The 24748-nt window shown below is 31.1% G+C and overlaps 2 protein-coding genes and 1 pseudogene across 4 annotated transcripts; 1 reads left to right on the top strand and 2 right to left on the bottom strand.

Moving 5' to 3' along the window:
- Positions 1-3528: 3528 nt before the first annotated feature.
- On the top strand, positions 3529-4248 carry LOC106308368 (annotated as a pseudogene).
- A 1006-nt stretch (positions 4249-5254) lies between these two features.
- LOC106311341 lies at positions 5255-5670 on the bottom strand. The gene has a single exon (XM_013748542.1). It carries the CDS (start codon positions 5645-5647, stop codon positions 5255-5257), a length of 393 nt encoding a protein of 130 aa, XP_013603996.1. The 5' UTR covers positions 5648-5670.
- Positions 5671-14328: 8658 nt separating this feature from the next.
- LOC106312179 lies at positions 14329-18560 on the bottom strand. Of its 3 annotated transcripts, none has more exons than XM_013749591.1 (7): positions 18428-18560; positions 18008-18100; positions 17616-17750; positions 17446-17535; positions 17222-17362; positions 15475-17075; positions 14329-15357 (listed from the first exon to the last, which is right to left on the bottom strand). In XM_013749591.1, exons 1-7 carry the CDS (start codon positions 18476-18478, stop codon positions 14481-14483), a joined length of 2988 nt encoding a protein of 995 aa, XP_013605045.1. In that variant the 5' UTR covers positions 18479-18560; the 3' UTR covers positions 14329-14480. The 3 variants fall into 3 exon arrangements, with proteins under 3 accessions (XP_013605045.1, XP_013605046.1, XP_013605047.1); XM_013749592.1 differs by having other exon boundaries at positions 18319-18547; XM_013749593.1 differs by lacking the exon at positions 18008-18100 and having other exon boundaries at positions 18303-18495.
- Between the last annotated feature and the right edge of the window lie 6188 nt (positions 18561-24748).

Raw genomic sequence — 24748 nt, forward strand, 5'->3', positions numbered from 1 at the left:
AGCAGCTTCCTCCATAAGGCCAGACGCATCTCCCGTTAAGACTCTCTGCTTTCTAGCCGCCGCTTCGATGAGGTCTGTGCAGCTAAGGTATTGCTTCGTCACATCTTGGAGATCTTCCATTATTCACTCCTTTGTTTGCTTAGAGTTGTTTATTAATTTCTGGCTCCTTCCAGATGGGAATGTTGAATGGAGGGAACGTGAGTTTAGCATGAAAGCAGCTGTTTCTTCCCTTTGTCCCTTCGCGTCACCATTCATCACTCTCTATTTTCGAGCAGCCGCTTCTGTGGGATCTGGACAGCTAAGGTAGAGTAGCGTGGCCTCGTCGAGCTCATTCAACACTTGTTCTTCAGCTTGTTGTTCACCTTGTGTCTGATGTAGGCTTTTGTGTGTTGGTAGGTCTCGATGAGTTCTTTGATTTTCATCCTGTGCTTGCTCCGGTTGTTCCATCCCAGAGTGCAGGTTGGTAGTTTTGATCCTCCATTCACTAAGTCCTCTCTGGGGGAAAGGGGCTCGCATATAGTTCCTCTCTCTCCTAACATCTCTCCTGTTTGTGTAGGGTGGTGAGACATAACCTTGGTTTTCCCCTTCCTGAGTGTGTGTTCTAGTACGCCAGTTTTGCGTAGTGTCAGCCATGTCAGTCATCGCTTTGACCGGTGGAGGTACTCTGGTTTGTTTGGTTGCAACTCTGTTTCCAAAGCTATTACCGTGCCTGTCCACTCTGTCGTTGAAAGCCTTTGGGCTCCTTTCCTTGTTGTAATCAGACATCTCCAGTCTTAGGTAACGTTGATTAAGATCCTTGTCTTTGTAGATTTTCTCATTCCTCCTGTCGATAGGAGTTGCTCTTCTCTCATAGTTGTTCTGATCTTCTTGTTGCTTAGGTTCTTCGAGATTCTTTTGGCTTGTTAGGGTTTTGTTGCCTTCCAAGAAGTGGAGACAATCTTTCTTCAAGTGTGAGAGGGATTGGCATAAAGAGCAGTGGTTCTCGAGTTTCTCATACTCCAGGTAGATTAGACTCTCTTCCCCTGAATCATATTCAAGATGTATTTCTTCTAGGTTTTAGGCCGTCAATCAGAACTTTGATTCTTGCAGATGTCTTGGTGAGTTTGTGGTTCATCAGTGTTCCGAGCTCCTTTCCCACGTCACATATCATATCCTCGTGCCAGAAGTGGAGCGGTAGCCCTTTGATACGGATCCAAAAGGGGATTTGCGAGGGGAAGGTGGCAGAGATGACCGGTTCCCAGCGTTGGAGGATGACCATCCAGTATGCAAAATGGTAAGGTCTGTTGTCCAGAACTCTCTGAAGGTCTTCTTCTTTTTCAAATCTGAACTGGAAACAGCCATGACCAAGATCTGACCCAACTGCTCTTCCTTGTATGTGCCATTTGCGAGGTAGGGCTGGAATGAGCGCCGATATTCTCTGCTCTTGTGAGTTGGTAACTCTGCCTATGAGGGTGAGATCGTTTTCTTTGATAAGCGCTGCAGTGTCCACATATGGAGCATTGATCCTTTTGATGATAGGTTCGTTAGTATCAGCCAACTGGTGTTTTCCTTTTTCTTCCTTAGTGAAACGACAAGCCATGCTGCTTCTATCTTCTGAAAACCTTCCTGTATGTGATGTAGGTCCCGTTCAGGTGATAGAGGGGTTCTTTCTTACTGATCTTGAGCGAGGTACTGAGAAGATTTGAAGTGGGAATGGCTGAGATCTAAGATTTTGTAAGATCTTGAAGCTTGAAACTGGAAGAGATAACCCTTGGAGGATGTTAGTTCTGGTAAAGAAGTAGGGTTTCCTTGAAGATACAGTGGTGAGACTAGTGGTTTCTTTCCCCTAACGGAAAAGCATTGAGTTGTCGCTGTCTAGCTTTTCAAACAATACCCTTCCCCTAACGGAAAAGCATTGAGTTGTCGCTGTCTAGCTTTTCAAACAATACCCAAGTTGCTTTCTTTGCCTCGACTATCGTGTCTGGGAGAGTCCTTTCTCACAGAGACGGCTCGTGAGACTCTCACTCGAAAAGTAAGCTGGTCCTTGTTTGGTCTAGGAACCAGGCTATCTACCGCTTTTAACCCTGTTTGCCTCTAGATACCTCTTCCAATACCAGGACAAACAAGCAAGTAGTTCTTCTACGGACCTGGAGGTACTCCTTTAGCTGCACTTTCAAGGGATAGCTGCAATGGTTCCCTCCACACATCGGAAGTATGAACGATGCACAGAGTCATACCAGTGATTTGGAGGAAATCTCAAAAAACAATAGAAATAGCATCATTTCACTAAATTTGATATTTTGTGAATTATGTTACACTAAATTTGGTGTAATACTATTAATCACACTAAATACTAAAATAATATTTTTATTACTTTTCATTTAATTATATGTAAACTAATATTGTTAATTATTCCTAACTTATAGTTATAAATAATTACATCCTAGTATTTTTCATTTTTATTTTGACATTACTAAACATTAAAATATTATTTTATATTTTCAGTTAGTAATACAATTAAATGAGTGTTATTTTGAAATTGTAACAGAATAAAAGTACTTTTCATATCAACTAAAGTTTACATAAATAAAAAATAATATATAAATTAAGTAAAAGACAAAAATAATATTTTAAATAAACTGTCAACTGTGGAAACATAAACTTACCAAATTTTAACAAATAAAATAAAATAAAATGAGATAAATATAATTAGTCAACTATAAATAATTAAAGTATTGAATTATTAAACTAAAAATTTAATATATAACATTGTTTTGGTTTATAGTTTGATGTAATGGTTGGATATGAAAAATAAAATTCAACACCAAAACACCAAAATTTAGTGTTCAATTATGATGAGAGTTGCCTTAAGAAATTTGAGTTCAAATCCTAGTGAACGTGATTTATTATAATTTAATAAAAAAAAATTGCCATAATGCAAATATATAAGACAATTAGTCATAAACTTTTATACAACAGTTTAGCGTGATGTACTTAGAATCTAACAGCTGACTTATCGGTCGAAAACATAATAATTTGTCACACTGACAGCCCATTTGCTAATATTTGATTTGTTGTTTCTTAACACAACTTTAGTTTGATCATCTTTTCCTTATGCACAATCGAAAGTATAGACTAACAGTATTCAGGAGTAACAAAGTATATATCTTACTCGAAAGCAGCGAGGCTTGCCAAATGAGACACCAAATCTTCAAGACATGAAAACTGATTCAGTAAACTCTTTTGAAACTTTTCACCCTCATCTGAATTCATCTCACTTAAACCTTCGTTGATCCTCTTCATTCCCTTCCGCAATAACTCCACTCTTCTGCATATTCCTTCTGGAAGTCTTCCTTCTCTTGTTCGATTGTTTCTCTACTTCCATTGATCTCTGCTGCTTTCTTCCTTCTAGAAGCTTCTACACTGTTGCCTTTCTGTTCTGGTCATACGTTTAGATCTCATCAGTTATATTAGTAAGTGACAAAAAGAAAGAAGAACAATATTTTATATTTAGAGCTGAAGTGAGTGATCATGGATGATGTGCAGGAAATGAGATCCCCTAGAACCCTGCATGGAGGTTTGGAAGCTAGGCACTGTCAGCTACTTGAAATCACTTAAAGTTCAAGACAAATTAGTTTCCGACAGAAAAGCTAATCGAATCCCCGATGCACTCCTCTCTCTTCAGCATCACCATCTTATACCCTCGGAAAACGTAGAACCGATCACAACCTACTGATCCCTGAAGCTGATCTCAAGGGCCTTGGAGCTGAGCTTCATTATACTCAAAGAGGAGGAGATATCACTTTCCATGGTCCTCATCAAGCCATCTTATACCCCATCATTTCCTTACGCAGCATTGGTATTGGTGCTAGGAATTATGTAGAGACGTTGGAGCGGTCTATGATCGAATTTGCTTCTGTTTATGGTGTGAAAGCACGTGCAGGACACAAGGGTGAGACAGGGGTTTGGGTCGGAGATAGAAAGATTGGTGCTATTGGGGTTCGTATCTCCTCTGGAATCACTAGTCATGGTTTGGCCTTCAACATAGATCCTGATCTGAAGTACTTTGAGCACATTGTGCCCTGTGGGATTGCTGATAAAGAAGTTACATCTCTGCGAAGAGAGACAGATGATATGCTGCTTCCTTCTGAAGAAGTGATTCATGAGCAGTTGGTTTCTTGTCTGGCCAAAGCGTTCTCATATGATGATGTTGTGTGGAAAGAAGATCCTTCATTCATTTTGGACAACCAGGAGGAGTATAAAGACTAATAGTCCTTCTTCAGGTTTATCTCGGTTTAATCCGGTTTTGATTGAATGCATCTTACTTACTCTATGCAATTCGCTATTCGATTAGTTTTGCTCTGACTCCTTCCAAACGATTTTATTAACACAAACTTGTATAAATCTAAAAATATGAGAGATCATAATATATAAGAAATTGGCTATTACTCCAGCTTTGCTGATTGCAAAGAGTGTGATCACAAAGAAGCTAACTCAATCGTATGTAACGAGTGACTTTCCTCAATGGCTCTCTTCCTTTTTTGTTTAAGAGGGGCCAGGCGTTTGATCGAGTTTGATTCTTTATTTGATGTATTGGTTCTAAGTTGTTATGAATGAAAAGGACGTAATTTCAGTGAAAAAGAAAACACATATTGAAATACCTTAAAGTAAATAAAATAGTATTTACTTTAATATTAGTCTGATTTTCATCGACCTTAGCAGCAGGATCCATGGTTTAGCTTTTTGGTAATATTAGTCGAAGTTAAAAAAAAAAAAAAAAAAAAAAAAAAGAGGCCTTAGTACTCTTATATATTGAAACTTTTTTTCTGTTACCTTATACAATTATCTAAGGGTTTGATTATGTCAAATCTCAAAATGAATATTCTTTTTCCCAACAGTTCTTATCTTTTTTTTTTTTGAAAAAAATTTAAATTTATTTCAATCAAAAAAACTTCTGTACAGAGTTTACTGCAACCAACAGTTCTTATCTCCTCTGATTATATATTATTATACGTAAATATTTTTTCTTTTTCATCTATAATATTTTTTCTTTTAAATATTGAAATACAAAGTAAATAAAATAGTAAATTCAAATATCATAGAATATCTCAGATTATTAACTTCATAACTGAACATTTTGAACTAATACAAGGAAAAAGAAACACAATGAAACGAAGGAAACTATATTTTTTATTTTGATCGTCTTTATATTTTTTTATATTTTGTTGCTAAAAACATCTTTATATATTTATCATCACAATCATTTATTATCAAATCATTTCCATGGGAAACATTTAACCTTTTTACCAAGCTTGCATGGACCATTGGGTTTGATAGTCCAGTTAAATTTTTCACCTACACCTTCATCTCTCGTAGCATCAAATATATCAAACCGCTTGACCTGATTGTTCCATTGGAAGCTGCAGAAGAACAGTGTTGTTTTCCATACATTTGGCTGAAATGAAAAGTGGTAATCTTTGTTGGCAGCCACTATGTGAATCCCCAAATCATCATCTTTGGATTTGCAATGAACCGTAAGAAGTGGACCTCCAAGATTATTTATCACTGTGACGGTGGTGTCGGGCCAAAACGGTGCTAACTCATGACTCGGACCAAACAAAAGAACCATGATCAGAAAAACAACACAAAGTTTTGGTGAATTTCTCATTGATGCAGGATCTCTCAATAAGATTGTTATACTGGAGTTAAACTTGAAGTAGTTTGGGATGCCTCAACATATTTAGTCCATATATATATTGCTTTCGTAGTAATTATGCAAACGTCTTCTTAAGAGTAATTAATTAATTATTAATGAATTTTGACCCAAAAAACGCAAATTGAACAAGCCAATCAGTCAAAGAGTAATAAATTAATTATTACTAGGTCCGTCTTGTAACTTATGTTTGTGAAACTTGTCAGTTGTCGTCCAAAGGGACATACACAAAATAAAGTGTTGACTACATAATAACAAAATCTATACTACTAAAAGAGAATTATCCCAAAAATTTACTATACAAAAGTCATTGGACCTATTTATTAGAAACTTAACAAACTAATATATATATATATATATATATATATATAACTATGTGACTATTACTGTGAGGTTATTAATATTAAACTCATTGTTTTTTATCCTATTTTTGTGGATAATTCTACCTAACTTATACTTCTATTTAATTAAAATATGAATTATATTATTTTACTATTTACTAAGCCTATCTATCTAACCATATATATGTAATTTACGACATTATGGAATTCTCTTTTACTTTTTACTAAATTTATTTTCTAATAAAAAAATTTACCAAACAATCACAAAAGCTTGATAACACATGTTATAATATTTTGTGGCAATTAAGATTGTTAATAAAATTGATGAAACAGTATTGTATAAAAATATAAACCATTTTGTCTATGTCATGAAGATTAGCCAACATTGGTCAAAGCAATATCAATCTTTATAGCAGAATTTTTTTTATAGCAGAATTTTCACAAAATTTATACTATATTATTTGTATATCTATAAAATCATACACCATAACATTACATGATTCCTACGCTAAAGACTTTTTTCTTTGTATGTATATAGAATTATTTGTTTTTAAAAATTATCTATTATTAATTAAGAATATCAATATAATATGATAATATCTATCAGTTTTTGAAAAAACTATTCCTAAATTTATGAAAAAGTTTAAATCTCACTAATGACAATTTTGTCCATTGATCTTGGGGTTATAAGATAGATTTAAATGGATCAGATTGGCAAACAATAATGTAAGTTAAATGGTGAGAGGTTAGATTTGATTTTTACATCCGTGGATCGGGAGATAACTTTTTTATAAAATACTTTGGACTCCAATGTGTAATTTAAAGGATCAATTTTCTGAACATTGTTGTATTCACATATAGTAGAACTCAACTTCTTTACATTATCAAAAAGCCTACTTTAATTTAACTTCTTTATATAACCCACTTTCAATAGTATTATGTATAAAATATAATGTAGTTCTATAAAACTAAACGAACTTCAAACATATATTTACAAATTTCCGAACGGGTATTAGGTAGGACTTGTACCTGAACCGAAGTCCAAGAAATTCAATAATTACTCTAGCCTAGACTCGGACATGAACCAAACATTTTTGAATCGGTTATGGTTTGAATTTTCGAGTCTGGATAGACTGTCCAAACCTATAAAAACTAACATATATTATATCTTTTTTAATTATGTTTTAAAGAATAAACATGTGTTTTCGAAGCGCGGATCAAAATATAGTATTTATTAATGGTTAATCAAGAATTTATAAATGTTTTTATAAGAAGGCCAACTCCTACAAAACACCAAAAAAATAAAATTAGTGTAATTTTATTTTGGGGAAATTTTACTTATACACTTTATTTGATACATTTATTCAACTTTACCACCAACCAAAAGGCATTTTCATAAATATCACATTCATTAATTTGTAAAAGACTAAATTACTCTAACCTAAACTTTTTCTCCGTCGTGTTTTTTCTTTCTCTGTCGTGACCCATCGCCCCTCTCCGTCGAAATCGGTCTCTTTCCGTCGAGATCTATCTCTCTCCGTCGAGATCCGTCGTCTCTCTCCGTTGAGATCCGTCGTCCTTCTTCGTTGAGATTTATCGTCAAAACCTCTGGCATCAGATCATCTTTGATCACTTCACAGGTTTGAGGAGATTGTAGAATCTGGGATTTTAACATTCAAGTCTATTTCAGGTTTATGGATTACGATTTGTTGCAATATTGAGATTCAGAATATTCATCAATCTGAAGAGGGTAAATGTTTGATTTGAGATGAGTATGCAATGTGATTTTTTGTTTTGAAATTTTTTGAATTGGGTTTACGAGTTTATTAAAGACTCTGATTATTGAGACTTTAGCACTGTAATCATTTATAAGGATTTATTAGATAATTTATAAGAGTTTGTAAAATTCAATTGTTATTTAGAGTAGAAGAAGTCTAAGTACTAGTCAAGAGAGAGGTGACATAGTGATAGTGGTTGCTAGAGAATTGTATTGTCAAGATTCTCTTGCTATAATAGTGAACCGGTAATTTCCATTCTCTTTTCAAAAAGCGAAGCTTTTGGATATTATCTTAATCTGCCTCTCTTTACTGGTGGTTCCAAAAAAGTCACATTTTTCTGTACATTTTCATGGCAGTTTATATCAATTGAGAAGAGACTACTGACTCATAAGGATTCGCATTGCAACGTAATGCCAAAAATTTGATCTTTTGTAATGAAACTTGATAGATTCTTTGTTACCAAGTGTACTTTAGATATGAACTCTGTTATTGTGCAGTCTTCAGAAGATTTGAAGAAGGAGATTGCTGCACTTGAGTTTGAGATTCTGCGTATAGAACAGTATCTTCTCTCTCTTTACATGGCATCTTTTGATGAACAAGTTACTTCATTCTCTCCACACACTGAAACAAGCTTAGTCTCACAATCAGACCTTACTGGGGTGTGCTCAGCTACCATTATCAAGCATCTCTTGTGTCTGAACGTTCCTCTTCATGTCCTTGGAGTTTCCAAGCCAGCTTAAAAGCCTTTTTTACAAATGTAAGTAGAACACATTGGTCTTCAGCATTTAGCATACTTGTTTAACTGATTTGATGTTTGCAGGAGAATACAAGATATGTTTATGGTCATCACACTACCCTTAAAGATCTTCTAGGCTCATCTCACATCGTAGATGACATGGAAAACCCGAGTAGGTTCTCTGAAGAAATCTTGAGATGCATATCTTCAATGTATGTCACATAAGTACCAGTTCTTGTCTTCAGGCTTCACCTTCATCCAAAACCAGATTTGATAGCTGGAACCCATGCCTTGGGGATAGCAAAGAAGCAAACGCTCCACGTGGTGTTGTAATAGAATCTCTGAAACTTCACCTGGATGATAGTTGTTTCAATATTTACGAACTCTTATAAATAATTTATAAGTCTTTATAATTTTTATAGCTAATTTATAAATCTTTATAAAATAAGTTATAAACTCTTAGAAATTGGTTTATGAAACCGGATAAATGACTTATAAGCTTTTCTAAATCATTTAATTGTTTCTTTTAAATTTAAATTATCCAAGAGATCATATGTGCAGTTCCAAGCTATTTTTTTACTTGAAATCAAACTCGTTTACAGTTAGTTACACAATACATGTACAACAAAAAAGAGAGAGAGGGAGATTGGCAGAAACATTATGATTGTTTATAAATCATCTATAGTTGTTTATTAATCATGAGTGGATAGATAAAATCATAAGCTTTAAGATATTCTTATAACTAACTGATTAATATTTATAATTAATTTATAACCTCTTATATAAATATTTATAAATTATTATCATTTTCACGTAAAAATATTTATAAAAAAATTTATAAATGATTTTGAAATTTAGAAAATGTTTAATAAAACCTTATAAACTCTTTTTTCTTACTAAAAACCTATTGGAGTGAAAGTTATAATGATTCTCATTTTATAAACCCTTATGAATCATTTTATAAGGTTTTTATACATTAACTTAGAAACCTTAATAAGTTAGTTTATAAACCTTATTAAATTAGTCTATAAACCTGTATATATCAGTTTACAAACCTTATAAATAATTTTATAAACCTTTATAAATTAGTTTTAAGTGTTTCTTAATTAGTTTGACTTTTATAAACCAGTTTTAAAATTCTTATAAATCAAAAGCCAATTTTTAAAAATTATAAATCAACTTATAAACCAATGTTAAGTTAGATGAACTTCCAACCTAAAACCAATTGGTGATAAATGGATTGATTTATCTATATTATATATTGCTTAGATCTCTTCCAAACTACATATGTGAGACACTTTGTGTCTTATGACCTTTAAATTAGTTGGAGGTGTATAGAAAAATGGGTGTGCAAGCTAGGAAATTTTAATATTTTATAAATTAACAAATAAATCCTAATAAATTAGTTTATAAATTTTTATAAGTCATTTTAAAAACTCTCATAATCAACTTATAGACCCTTATAAATCATTTTATGTTTTAATAAACATTTATAAACTCTTATCTTATAAATAACATTTATAAACTCTTATAAATAACATTTATAAACTCTTATAAATCAAAAGTAAATTTATAAACATTGATAAATCAACTTACAAAAATTTATAAAAACAAGTTATGAGAGTTTATATTCAATTTAAAAGTGGTATTATAAGAGTTATATCGGTTTAGAACCATTTAAAAAGACTTATAAAACAATTTATAATGGTTTGTATAATAATTTATAAGGGTTTATAAAGGTATATAAATAATTTATAAGGGTTTACAAAAACAATTTATAAAGTTCATACACCATTATAAAGGATTGTGAAACAATTTATAAGGGTAAGTAAAATTATTTGTAAGAGTCTATAAACCATTTATAAAGACTTATAAAACAAGTTATAAAATCTATAAACCATGTACAGTGAACCCTCTATAAATTAATAATATTGGGACTACACCAAAACTATAATTTTTTTTTATTAATTTATAGAGATATTAATTTATCGACATATTAATTGAACCAAAACTCGATTTGAGACTATAAAATTATATTATTTTATACAGATTTTTAGTGTATATTAATTTATAGAATATTAATTTAAAGAGGTTATACTGTATAAATGTTTATTAAAAAGTTATGAAAGTTTATAAATAATCTATAAGGAGTATGTACACTATTAATAAGGGTTTATATAGGTGTAGAAACCAATTATAAGGTCTCTATATTATTTATAAGAATATATAACCATTTATAAAGGCTTGTAAAACAATTGATAAGAGTATGTAAAATAATTTATAAGAATTTATAAGGGTATGTAAATAATTAATAAGGATAAAAATAATTTATAAGAATTTATAAGGGTATGTAAATAATTAATAAGGATAAAAATAATTTATAAGAATTTATAAGGGTATGTAAATAATTAATAAGGATAAAAATAATTTATAAGAATTTATAAGGGTATGTAAATAATTAATAAGGATAAAAATAATTTATAAGAATTTATAAGGGTATGTAAATAATTAATAAGGATAAAAATAATTTATAAGAATTTATAAGGGTATGTAAATAATTAATAAGGATAAAAATAATTTATAAGAATTTATAAGGGTATGTAAATAATTAAGAAGGATTTATAAATCGTTTTTAAAAGTTTTTAAAAACAATATATAAATTTTATAAATCATTTATAAGGGTTTATAAATTATTTATAAAGAATCTAGACCATTCAATGTCAACCTAACCAAGCTTGATTTCTATTACAAGAAACAAAATGTAGTAAAAAAGAGTAGTTTCAATTATTTGTAAGAGTCTTTAATCCATTTATAAAACAATTAATAAAGTCTATAAAATATTTATAACCGTTTATTAAAACATTATGAAAGTTTATAAACAATTTATAAGGGGTATGTATACAATTTATAAGGTTTATTAGTTTATGAATCACTTGGAAAGTCTTTTAAATCATTTATAAGAGGCTATAACAATTTATAAACACTTATCAAAACAATTTGTAAAAGTTTGTAAAATAATTTTATAAGGATAAATAAATAATTAATAAGAGATTATAAATCATTTATAAAATTTTATTAAAAACAATTAATAAATTTTATAAACCTTTTATAAAGGTGTACAAATTATTTGTAAGAGTCTATAAACCATCTATAAAGGTTATAAAACAATTTATAGAGTATATAAACTATTTATAAATTTTTATTACAAAAAATTATAAAAGTTTATAAATAATTTATAAGGGGTATGTATATAATTTATAAGGTTTATAGAGGTATATACAGGTTTAGAAATCAATTATACGAGTCTATAACCATTTAGAAATGCTTATTAAACAAGTTATAAGAGTTAATAAAATAATTTTCTAGGGTTTATAACTGTATGTAAATAATTTATAAGAGTTTATAAAACATTTATAAAAAATAATTTATACGAATATGTTCTAAAAAACCGACTTCGTCAACTCTTTAAATGTTGTTCAATTTAGTCTTAGAATGTGTGTGAGTTTCTCTCTGCAACATTAATCATACAGTTATTTACTAAAAATTAAATTTGTTCCAAATATTTTTTTACACATTTATAAAATATAAATCTGGATTTCAGGATATTGTTAAAAGTACAATTCGACGATACGGATTGCTCCTGCTTTGAAAACCAAAGTATATGACCACTAAAGACCGGAACGGCGGAACCAAAGCATATATATACCCACAGCACAAGTACACAAAATGCATAATTACCCAATGAAAACAGTCTATTAGCTAAACTAGTAGAAAAGTAGTATAAACTTCTATATAACCTAAAATATACACAGATCGAGTTGCAGTTAGCCCTGAAACTACAAGATATTCACCAAATTAACAAACTTTTCCAAATTAACAAGGAATATCAATGGATAAACTGAAGCAAGAGACACATACTAAACTAAGAATTCATAAGCAACCCAAAGATAAAAGCATCTCACACTGAGACAACTACCAAACAAGCTTATATGTCTCATTTAGACTTACAAGTGGATAAAGGAGAAGTCTTTCAGCATTCTTCTGATTACTCTAAGCCGAAACCAAAAACGATATCCAAAAGCTTTAGTGATTGCTTTTGCGGAATTTTGGTATAGATTCTAAAACTAAGTTGAATCGAGAAAGTAAGAAGGAGATTGAAACAGTGGAGCTTCCATGGAATTCATAAACACAATCGAAAAAACTTGATGGTGGTTAGTCATCTTCATTCATAAGCACTATGTTCTTGATCGGTAAATTTATAAAGTCTTATGAGATTTGAAAACTTCATGAGAAAGACTTCGTCTTCCTTCTCAGAAATTGATGGATTTTGAAAAATCAAAGATAAAACTACAGAAAGAGACAAAAATCACCATATATTATCCTCTCACCTTTGTTACGCATTTGTGGTGAGAGATCGTCATGTTTTGTTCGTTTGAGCTTGTAGTCTTCGCCAAATCTCATCGGACGTCAGCGTCTTCAAATCTCGCCGGAGTCGTTGAATCTCGCCGGAGAAATCGTCATAATCGTAGAACTCCCCGGAGTCGTGAATCTCGTCGTTCAATTTGGGAACTGTTTGAATCGTGGAAGAAAGAAAATAGGTGTATGTTTGATTAGTTAGGGATACAATGGTACTTTACATATTAAAAATTTAATGGTAAAATTGGTTGAGGTATAAATGAAATGTGGTATCATGAAAGTGTTATATTTGGCAATTTCCCTTTTATTTTTTATGAAACAATAGAAATGAATCTTAGTTGCTAAAAAAATGAAACAATAGAAATGACTGCTGAAAAAAAAACAATAGAAATATCATCATTTCACTAAATTTGGTATTTTGTGAATTATGTTACACTAAATTTGATGTAATACTATTAATCACACTAAATACTAAAATAATATATTTTATTATTTTTCATTTAATTATACGTAAACTAATATTATTAATTATTCCTAACTTATAGTTATAAATAATTATATCCTAGTATTTTTCATTTTTATTTTGACATTACTAAACATTAAAATATCATTTTATATTTTTAGTTAGTAATACAATTAAATGAGTGTTATTTTGAAATTGTAACAGAATAAAAGAACTTTTCATAAATTTTAATTTCAACTAAATTTTACATGAATAAAAAATAAAATATAAATTAAGTAAAAGACATAAATAATATTTTAAATAAATTGAGATAAATATAAGAGAAATTCCCTTAGATAGTCATTTTTAGTTTATTTTCACAAAAATAGATCTCAAGGAAGAAAATTACCAAAATAAGTTTTATTAACTAATCTAGACTTAGAGTTTAAAGTTAAGGGGTGGAGTTTTGGAGATAGAGTTTCAAATTTTTAAAATAAAAAAAATAAAATTAAAATTTTCAAAACAAAAAGGTGCTATTTGGTTATTTTATTTTTTGAGTGCTATTTTTGTGACAAAAACTTAAAAAAAAAATATTTGGGAGAATTGCCCTAAATATAATTATTCAACTATAAATAATTTAAGTATTGACTTATTAAACTAAAAATTTAATATATAACATAGTTTTGGTATGTAGTTTGGTGTAATGGTTGGATATGAAAAATAAAATTCAACACCAAAACACCAAAATTTAGTGTTGAATTATGATTAGAGTTGCCTTAAGAAATTTGAGTTCAAATCTTAGTGAACGTGATTTATTATAATTTAATAGAAAAAATTCCATAATGCAAATAAGACTATTAGTCATAAACTTGTATACAACAGTTTAGCGTGATGTACTTAGAATCTAACAGCTGAATTATCGGTTGAAAACATAATAATTTGTCATACTGACAGCCCATTTGCTAATTTTTAATTTGTTTTTTCTTAACACAGCTTTAGTTTGATCATCTTTTCCTTATGCACAATTGAAAGTATCGACTAACAAACAGTATTCAGGAGTAACAAAGTATATATCTTACTCGGAAGCAGCGAGGCTTACCAAATGAGACACCAAATCTTCAAGACATGAAAACTGATTCAGTATACTCTTTTGAAAGTCTTGACTCTCATCTGAACTCATCTCACTTAAAGCTTCGTTGATCCTCTTCATTCCCTTCTGCAATAACTCCACTCCTCTGCATATTCCTTCTGGAAGCTTCCTTCTCTTGTTCGATTGTTTCTCTACTTCCATTGATCTCTGCTGCTTTCTTCCTTCTAGAAGCTTCTGCACTGTTGCTTTGACCTGCGTGCCTTCTTTCGAAAGCATCTCGAGTTCCTCTTGTGAAGCTGTGGTCGAGAGAAGCGCTTGTTCTTTCTCCAAGAACATCTTTAACTCTGACATGAACCGCTCTGTTTTTGCTTCTTTTCCAGAAGCTATATCGAAAGCTAGAGCAGCGTCTTCAGGTACGAATCTCCATAGCTCGGCACAGCCAGTACGTGCGCAGAAATAACCAAACGCAGTAACCGCGTGGTGCACCAAAGCCCAGTGGCGTTTCCTGAGAAGCAAATGGTAGAGTTCCCAGACTGCACGGCTCTTTGGACAGGTTTCGGTTTCAGACATCTCGTAATTGCTAAGTCCTGACAAGAAGAGAGCAAGGCTTGGCTTCAGTTTATGGAGATGATGCTGACTGTTATCAGTTTCTGTAATGAAAAGCCTTTGAAGCTCTGTTATGACATTATCCATCTCTTGGCAAGTGTATAGCTGCTCGCTTCTTGAGATGATTGATAGTGTTTCGCTGAGAATCTCAGTGTAACGGTCCCTTGTCATTTCATCTTTGGAGTTTCTGAGCTTTTGAATGAGAGCGACGCCAAACTTCAGAGTTTTGGAGTCAATCTCTGGTATGCTCATCTTCCTACAGAGAAAAAATGACAAGAGTCAATATCCACAATGACCACAACACAAAAGTTTTAAATGATATTCAGTTTAAGTTTCTAGGGAAATGTCAAGAGTAGATATCATAGTTACTTACAGTATCCCAATGCAAGCAGTTAGTGCGAAAACTGGACCTCCCTGCACAGAGTATCTGGAGGAACTTAATGGTTTCTGATTGAAATTCTCAATGAAGTGAAAGAACTCTGCGACGATCTGTTTCTTCGCGTCGTTTTTCATTCTGTCTGGAAGGAAATTCAGCGGAAAGCCCTCTAACAGCAAGGCTAGATATGCATCTGGTGCCGATTCAGATCTGCTCTCAGTGGAAATGTTTTTGTAAACTTGAGCTGTTAAGGATTTGGGGCTGTGAGTGAGAAGAAAGCAGATGGACTTTGCAGTTCTTCTGAGAACGGAATCAGGACAAAGAGGCGCTTCTGATGTTGACATTGACAACATGAAGATACAAAGTTTATCGATCACATTGGCCACCATATCGTCAGTGGCATGACGAGCCCAGAAGCACCAGAGTTCCATGACTATCTGCCAACACAGGAAGTGGGGATGCAAGAGATTCTGGAGTAAGAGTGTTTCAAGCTCTTCCCATGCAGGAGATGAAGACAGAATAATCATAAGGCTTTTAAGAGATAGAAGCAGAGCTGAAAACATCGATTCCCAGATTATTGTCTTCCCAGAACCATCTGCCATTGGTAGCTGAGAAGAAAGGACTGAAGTGTAAACCTTTTCGTCTGTTAATATGTCGAGAAACCATTGCAGCTTTCTGGTGATTGCAAGCTTTGCATCTTCTTCAAGCTCAGAAGAATACCTAATGACAGACTGAAACAGTACAACTCGGGCCAGGAGCAAACCTCTGGCACTTGCTGCGGATTCAACAGATAAAGACAGGATATCCACCAATGATGGTTCTGTCTGCGAATCATGGCCCTGTTTGTTACAAACTTGGGTTGAGAAACATTGTTCATTTATGAACAACGAATCAAGAAGTGAGAGCCTGAGTTCTTGTGTTATTTCGCCTGCGTTCAACAGTGCACTTAGAAGATCTACAGTTGTTTTCTCAAGAAGATCCGTCATTACTTCACTTGCGTGTTTGCCATGGGTTTGTTGGCTCAGCGAAACTTTGAACGCAGAGATCATCAAGATGCAGAGTGATATTTCCTTGAACACCATAGACGCCTGGCTTGGAAAAAGCGCCGCAACTTTAACAGCATTGATGAGATAAAATTTCACAGGAAGAAAGACTCTTCTGGCTTCTGTTGCAGATATGTTTTCCTTCGCTGAGCAAGACCAAGCCTCAGCGGCAAATCTCAGAGACTCCTTGATCAGTGATATCAGCTTTAGAATGATTTCTCCTACATCTACCTTAGATGCCAATGTCTGCTTGTCTATCTGAAGCAAAGTAATCACACCCTTCCATGATGTATTAAGAATTGTCACAAGATTACCACCATCTCTTGCAGCAAGCATACCCAATTCGCTCATAGATTTAATTCCCATCGTAATTATGCTAACCAAATTACATACACTGTTGCCTTCCTCCATCCTTGCTATTCCTACATTTCCATTAATCTTCATTTCGTTCACACACTGATTCACTGTTGGAGAGAACTCTTTGCACAGACGAACGATAGAGTCAATCACCCCTTGCACAGCCTTAAGAATCTCCGAGGAAAAGGATTCAACTTTCTGTTTCAAAAATAAGGTGAAAGCTATTAATGCTATTAACAGATGACAACAATGCTAAACACTAATCTCAACCTCCAGTAGAAAATGTAACTTCAGTCAAAACATATGCTAATTAATTCATTGTTCAGATGATTTCCGGAAGATACCTTGGCATTCAATATCACCTCCTTTGTCAAATTCAGCTGCTCTGAAACAAACTTAACAGCTGAGGCCTCATCACTCACGAAACATATTTTTCCAATAGCAGTAAAGCTTGAGGCAGAAAAGCGAAGATAATCCAAAAGAAGCTGCATTAAGAATGATAGAATAGCTCAGTCGACCAGTAATCTCTGACAGACTTGTACTTACAGAAGCGTCTAACATTACCAACCTGAAAGAAAATGTTAGAATGCTCTTCCTCTTGAGACTCCTCCAAGGACATAACAGACATGTATAAATGTTTCCCACACCATGGGCTTACCTACGAGAAGTGGAGTAAGAAAAGATAATACAACAACTAATGAGGCTCAGCACTAAGCAGCAAAAGGGAAAATATTGTACCTTAATACCAAAAGCTAGAAAATATTGAGAGCAATCAGAACGATCCAAAGCCAGGTACTTTGAAGCAACATGCAGAATCGCCTTGTTCAACAAACACTGTGACACGTCAAGACATGTGACGTCTTCCCAGAGTGCCTATACTGCTGTCAAGGACGACATGAAACATGCCAGAACATACCATTTAAACCATATCTAATTGTCTTAGCCCAAGTGAACCATAGTAGTAACACTTAAAACATATCAAACATGAAGCAGATAATAACTTCAGTGCAAAAGTGTTCAATATCATTATCCTGAAATCTCTATTCGCACGATATTTTCCCTAAAACCAACAATCAAACACATAGAGATCAGAGCGTACAACTGAACATATTTCAACAAAGTGTGGATACTGTTAGGCTCTGGAGGAAAGAGGGCACATCAGAATCCCCTTGTGTATCTAACTGAGCGAGCTGCGTGAGTAGTTGAACCCGGTTCTCAATCAGCTGTTGTTGTACAAATTGAAAGCTCGTTAGACCTTATGTGCTAAAAAAATTGCAACTGCTTTCAGTAAATCCATTCTTAATAGCTACAACTCCTAATGTACTTTCTTCTTCGTAGACCTCAAGAGGATACAAACATATATGTACACGGATCAAAAACGAAATTGATTCAGCTGATAACAGATTTTAAGCTGCGGAAGGATACGGATTGTAGAATTTACATAGCGCAGGACGAAGATGGTACGGAACAGTCACGAGATTTAACTGGAAGTTTTTTTACAGATTCCTGGAAAATTAATCGAAGCTGGAGGAGACAAAGAAGAAGCTTACGTCGGAAGATTTGATCTCTTCTAGTATCATCATCGCATTGTTCTTCTCCATCTCTCGTCCTCTCCCTTCCTCACTCTCTTTCTATCTCTAAAATGTTTGTTGATAATCCCTCAAATTAAACATATGGATATCCCTAATATATGTATGCTGGATGATATTCTTATAATGCTCGTTTATGAAATGATTTTAACATTTTGCAACCGTACAATCTTTATCCATTATAAAATGATGAATACAAATGTTGGTCTCTTAAATATATCATCGTTGTTAAAGAGCTAACGTATTACATCTCATTTTAATTATTTTTAAGATTTCGTATGCAAAAAAAAAAAGAAATTAAGTTTCGAGGCCACAGATATCACCAAAACCAAATAGACAACATTGATTATATAATGATGAAAGGGGATTAGTTTTTCTGCTCTCGATTTGTTTACTATTGACTCTTCATAAGTGATTTCATTTTCTACCTCTATAGAATTATGATTTCGTTATCGTCTTTGTTTCATTGATTTGAGTTAAGTTTCTTTTAAAAACTTATTTTATGAATTCAGTGAATTACATAAGTATCAATTAAAAAAATAGACATCTGTAAAAATCAGTTTCACTCCATATTCATATCTAAGAATCAAAATTTTGAAAAAAATTCACTCGCAAACTATATTAACAAGTTAGTGTTCAAATCTAATATATCAAACTGTTATAGAATATAAGTGCAGACTCGAAATATAAATGTTTGTCTAGTATATATTCACCAGCTCGGTTTAAAAATCATCTAATTAGAACAACAAAACAAATGACTTATTTCACCAGTTTGGGTAATATCTGAATCCGAATGGGTAATATCCAAACCCGAATGGATATCCGAAGATAACCATACATAAGTATACTTAACTCTATATTTCTAGTTTATTTCTCTCATTTTATTAAAAATATTTATATTAATGATTCTTATTGCTCAAAATTAGATAATATACATATAATTATGGACAAAATCATTTGCTACTCACTTAAAATACATATCAGGTTCTTGTTTCTTCCATTAACAAAATTTGCCTCTAAATTTTCAAAACAACAACTAAATTAGTATCTTTCTATTTTTAAGTTTTATCTTCAAACCTATTAATAGTTTAATCTTTTAAAATTTTTAAAAAAACAGCTAAGTTAAAATATATTTTAAATACAAAAAACTTAAACAATGAATAATTTATTTTTTTTTTCTTCAAAATTTAAATATCCAAATCCGATCCAAAATATCCAAACCCGAACATAAAATACCCGAACCCAACTCGAAGTGTAGAAATACCCGAACAGGTTCTATACCTTTATACTGAAATATATGATACAAACCTGAACATGTATCCGAATGCCCACCCCTATGATATATGATCATTTGTATCTTGCTTGAACAAAAAAAAGTTAAACTATTGATCACAAAATTTTAAATGTGGGACTTTTACCATTTTTAGTAATTTATAGTCGTTTTTAAAAATTAAAAAATATAACATATAAGAAAAAATCTAATTGTTTTTATTATATGCTTAATGTGATTGTTTTTATATGCTTAATGTGAGTTTAATTTTTTTTTAATAGTATAAAATTAAACAAAAAAGAGAGATGATAGAATTTTTTTATCACATATGTATTATTCATAATCATTAATTGTCATATATATATGTTAACCATATTAGGTAATTTCATAGCTTTTATTTAAGGAAAGAAAAATATTTTTTTGTACACTATTAATTAATTTGATAGTTAGTTTAATAAAAAGCATAGTATATGTTTATCTGGACCAACTTATTTTTCTAACAATTCTAAAAATCATTTTCGTGATGACATGTGGCTACGAAACATGTTGTAATGCTCGAGGATTAATATATAGGGGATATTATGTGTTGATCCGATACAATTGAATTAATCGGATATATATATGTATTAGATCAGATAAATTCAATTTTAGTATGTTCACTAAAATTCTGCATATAAAGCCCCATGATATTATTTGAATGTACATAAATAGTTTAAATTTCAAAATAAAATATTTTTTCTTAGAGCATCTCTAATGGTAAACAAAACAATTATCTATATTTCACTCTAAAATATTGTAACTCTATTACAGAGTTAGATTTGCTCCAATGGTTCACTCTGTAATATAATTACTCTATAATATAGTGAAATATATAGTATGTTATTTTTTTACTCCAAATATAGAGTCTTACTAAATTAATTAATGAAACGATGTCCATGTACCATGAAAGAGTGTTTCATCTACATTAATAAAAATGTAGAATGTATTTTGAAATTTTAAAACAACACTAGAGATCATAAGCTTCAGTTATAGAGCATTTACCAAAAAACTCAATATTTCGTAGGGGTGTTAACACATAGATTTTGAGAAAAATTCAAAAATATGAAAATATTGTTTTAATGCATAGTTTCATTATTCACTAACATATGATGAATGTCAAACAGGTTTGGAACCTCTGTTGTCTTCATTTCTTTAGAGAATAACAATTTTATAGTGGTTAGTCCACCAATTTAGGGAGTATTATGAAGTTTTACTAAATTAATTGATAAAAAATTAAAACAATGCGCATGTACCATGAAAAATAGTTTAATATACATTAATACAAATTTAGAATGTGTTTAGAAATTTTAAAATAACACTAAAGATCATAGGCTTCAGTAAATAGAACATTTACCGAAAAACCCAAATTTTTGTAGGGGTTCACACATAGATTTTGAGAAAAACTAAAAAATATAACAATACTGTTTTAATGCATAATTGCATCCTAAACTAACATATGATGAAGGTCAAAGAGGTTTGGAACCTTTGTTGTCGTCGTTTCTCTAGAGAATAGTGATTTTATAGTTGTTAGTCCACTAATTTAGGGAATATTACGAAGTTTTACTAAATTAATTGATAAAAAATTAAAACAATGCGCATGTACCATGAAAAATAGTTTAATATACATTAATACAAATTTAGAATGTGTTTAGAAATTTTAAAATAACACGAAAGATCATAGGCTTTCAATATATAGAGCATTTACTGAAAAACACATAGAATTTGAGAAAAATTCAAAAATATGAAAATATTATTTTAATGCATAGTTTCATCATTCACTAATATATGATGAAGGTAAAAGAGGTTTGGATCCTAAGTTTCTCTGTTTCTCTAGAGAAAGGCGATTTTATAGAGGTTAGTCCACCAATTTAGGGAGTATTACGAAGTTTTACTAAACTAATTGATAAAAAATTAAAGCGATGTCCACGTACCATGAAATAGAGTTTAATATACAATAATAAAAATGTATAATGTGTTTAGAAATTTTAAAACAACACTAAAGATCACAGGCTTCAGTATATAGAACATTTACAGAAAATCTCAATATTTTCGTAGGGGATTTTGAAAAAAATTCAAAAATATAACAATACTGTTTTAATGCATAATTGCATCCTACGCTAACATATTATGAAGGTCAAAGAGCTTTGGAACAGTCCACCTATTTCAAGAGTATTACGAAGTTTTATTAAATTAATTGATAAAAAATTAAAGCGATGCTCAAGTTCTATGAAATAGAGTTTAATATACATTAATAAAAAGGTAGAATGTGTTTAGAAATATTAAAACAACACTAAAGATCGCAGGCTTCAGTATATAGAACATTGACAGAAAAACTCAATATTTTCATAGGGGTTAAACACATTGATTTTGAACAAAATTCAAAAATATAATAATATTTTTTTAATGCATAATTGCATCTTACACTAACATATGATGAAGGTCAAAGAGTTTTGGAACCTTTGTTGTCTCCGTTTCTCTAGAGAACAGTGATTTTGTAGTGGTTAGTCCACTAATTTAGAGAATATTACAAAATTTTACTAAATTAATTGATAAAAAATTAAAACAATGCACATGTACCATGAAAGAAAGTTTAATATACATTAATACAAATGTAGAAAGTGTTTAGAAATTTTAAAACAACACTAATGATCATAGGCTTCAGTATATAGAGCATTTACCGAAAAACTCAATATTTCGTCGGGGTTACACATAGATTTTGAGAAAAATTCAAAAATATGAAAATATTGATTTAATGCATATTTGCATCCTTCACTAACATATGATGAAGGTCAGAGAGGTTTGAAACCTTTGTTGTCTCCGTTTCTCTAGAAAATAGCGATTTTATAGTGGTTAGTAGTCCACCTATTTCAAGAGTATTACGAAGTTTTATTAAATTAATTGATAAAAAATTAAAGCGATGCTCAAGTTCTATGAAATAGAGTTTAATATACATTAATAAAAAGGTAGAATGTGTTTAGAAATATTAAAACAACACTAAAGATCGCAGGCTTCAGTATATAGAACATTGACAGAAAAACTCAATATTTTCATAGGGGTTAAACACATTGATTTTGAACAAAATTCAAAAATATAATAATATTTTTTTAATGCATAATTGCATCTTACACTAACATATGATGAAGTTCAAAGAGGTTTGGAACCTTTGTTGTCTACGTTTCTCTAGAGAATAACGATATTATAGTGGTCAGTCCACCAATTTAGGGAATATGATAAAGTGTTACTAAATTACTTGATAAAAAAAATGCACATGTACCACAAAAGAGAGTTTAATATACATTAATAAAAATTTAGATTGTGTTTATAAATTTTAAAACAACACTAAAGATCATAGGCTATAGTAAATATAGCATTTACCGAGAAACTCAATATTTCGTAGGGGGGACACATAGATTTTGAGAAAAAATCAAAAATTCAAAAATATTGTTTTAATGCATAGTTGCATCTTTCACTAACATATGATGAATGTCAAAGAGGTTTGGAACCTTTGTTGTCTACGTTTCTCTAGAGAATAACCAATGTGTTTAGAAATATTAAAACAACACTAAAGATCGCAGGCTTCAGTATATAGAACATTGACAGAAAAACTCAATATTTTCATAGGGGTTAAACACATTGATTTTGAACAAAATTCAAAAATATAATAATATTTTTTTAATGCATAATTGCATCTTACACTAACATATGATGAAGTTCAAAGAGGTTTGGAACCTTTGTTGTCTCCGTTTCTCTAGAGAATAGCGAATTAATAGTGGTTAGTCCACCAATTTAGGGAATATATGAAGTTTTACTAAATTAATTGATAAAAAATTAAAGCGATGCCCATGTACCATGAAAGAGAGGTTAATATACATTTATAAAAATGTAGAATGTGTTTAGAAATTTTAAAACAACACTAAAGATCATAGGCTTCAGTATATATAACATTTACCGAAAAACTCAATATTTTCGTAGGGGTTGTTAACACATAGATTTTGAAAAAAAATTAAAAATATAACAATACTTTTTTCATGCATAATTGCATCCTACCATTCAACTTTACATAGGTTATCTGCATACTGAGGTTTTTCAAACCATAAAAACGATCCTCTTTTCTTTTTTTTTTGAAAACACTAATATATGAAAGAGGTTTGGAACCTTTGTTTTCTCCGTTTCTCTAGAGAATAGCGATTTATAGTGGTTAGTCCACCAATTCAAGGAATATTATGAAGTCTTACAAAACTAATTGATAATAAATTAAAACAATGCACATGTACCTTGTAAGAGAGTTAAATATACATTTATACAAATGTAGAATGTGTTTAGAAATTTTAAAACAACACTAAAGATCATAGGCTTTAGTATATAGAGCATTTACCGAAAAACTCAATATTTCGCAGGGGTTAACACAAAGACTTTGAGAAAAATTCAAAAATATAACAATACCGTTTTAATGCATAATTACATCCTAAACTAACATATGATGAAGGTCAAACAGGTTTGGAACCTTTGTTGTCTCCGCTTCTCTAGAGAATAGTGATTTTATAGTGGTTAGTCCACTAATTTAGGGAGTATTACTAAATTAATTGATAAAAAATTAAACCGATGCCCATATACCATGAAATAGTGTTTAATATACATTAATAAAAATGTAGAATGTGTTTAGAAATTTTAAAACAACACTAAAGATCACATGCTTTAGTATATAAAACATTTACAGAAAATCTCAATATTTTCGTAGGGGATTTTGAAAAAAATTCAAAAATATAACTATGCTGTTTTAATGCATACTTGCATCCTACACTAACATATTATGAAGGTCAAAGAGCTTTGGAACCTTTGTTGTCTCCGTTACTCTAGAGAATAGTGATTTTATAGTGGTTAGTCCACTAATTTAGGGAGTATTACTAAATTAATTGATAAAAAATTAAACCGATGCCCATATACCATGAAATAGTGTTTAATATACATTAATA

The sequence above is a fragment of the Brassica oleracea genome, chromosome C8 (genome assembly GCF_000695525.1).
Source record: "Brassica oleracea var. oleracea cultivar TO1000 chromosome C8, BOL, whole genome shotgun sequence".
Lineage (NCBI taxonomy): Eukaryota > Viridiplantae > Streptophyta > Magnoliopsida > Brassicales > Brassicaceae > Brassica > Brassica oleracea.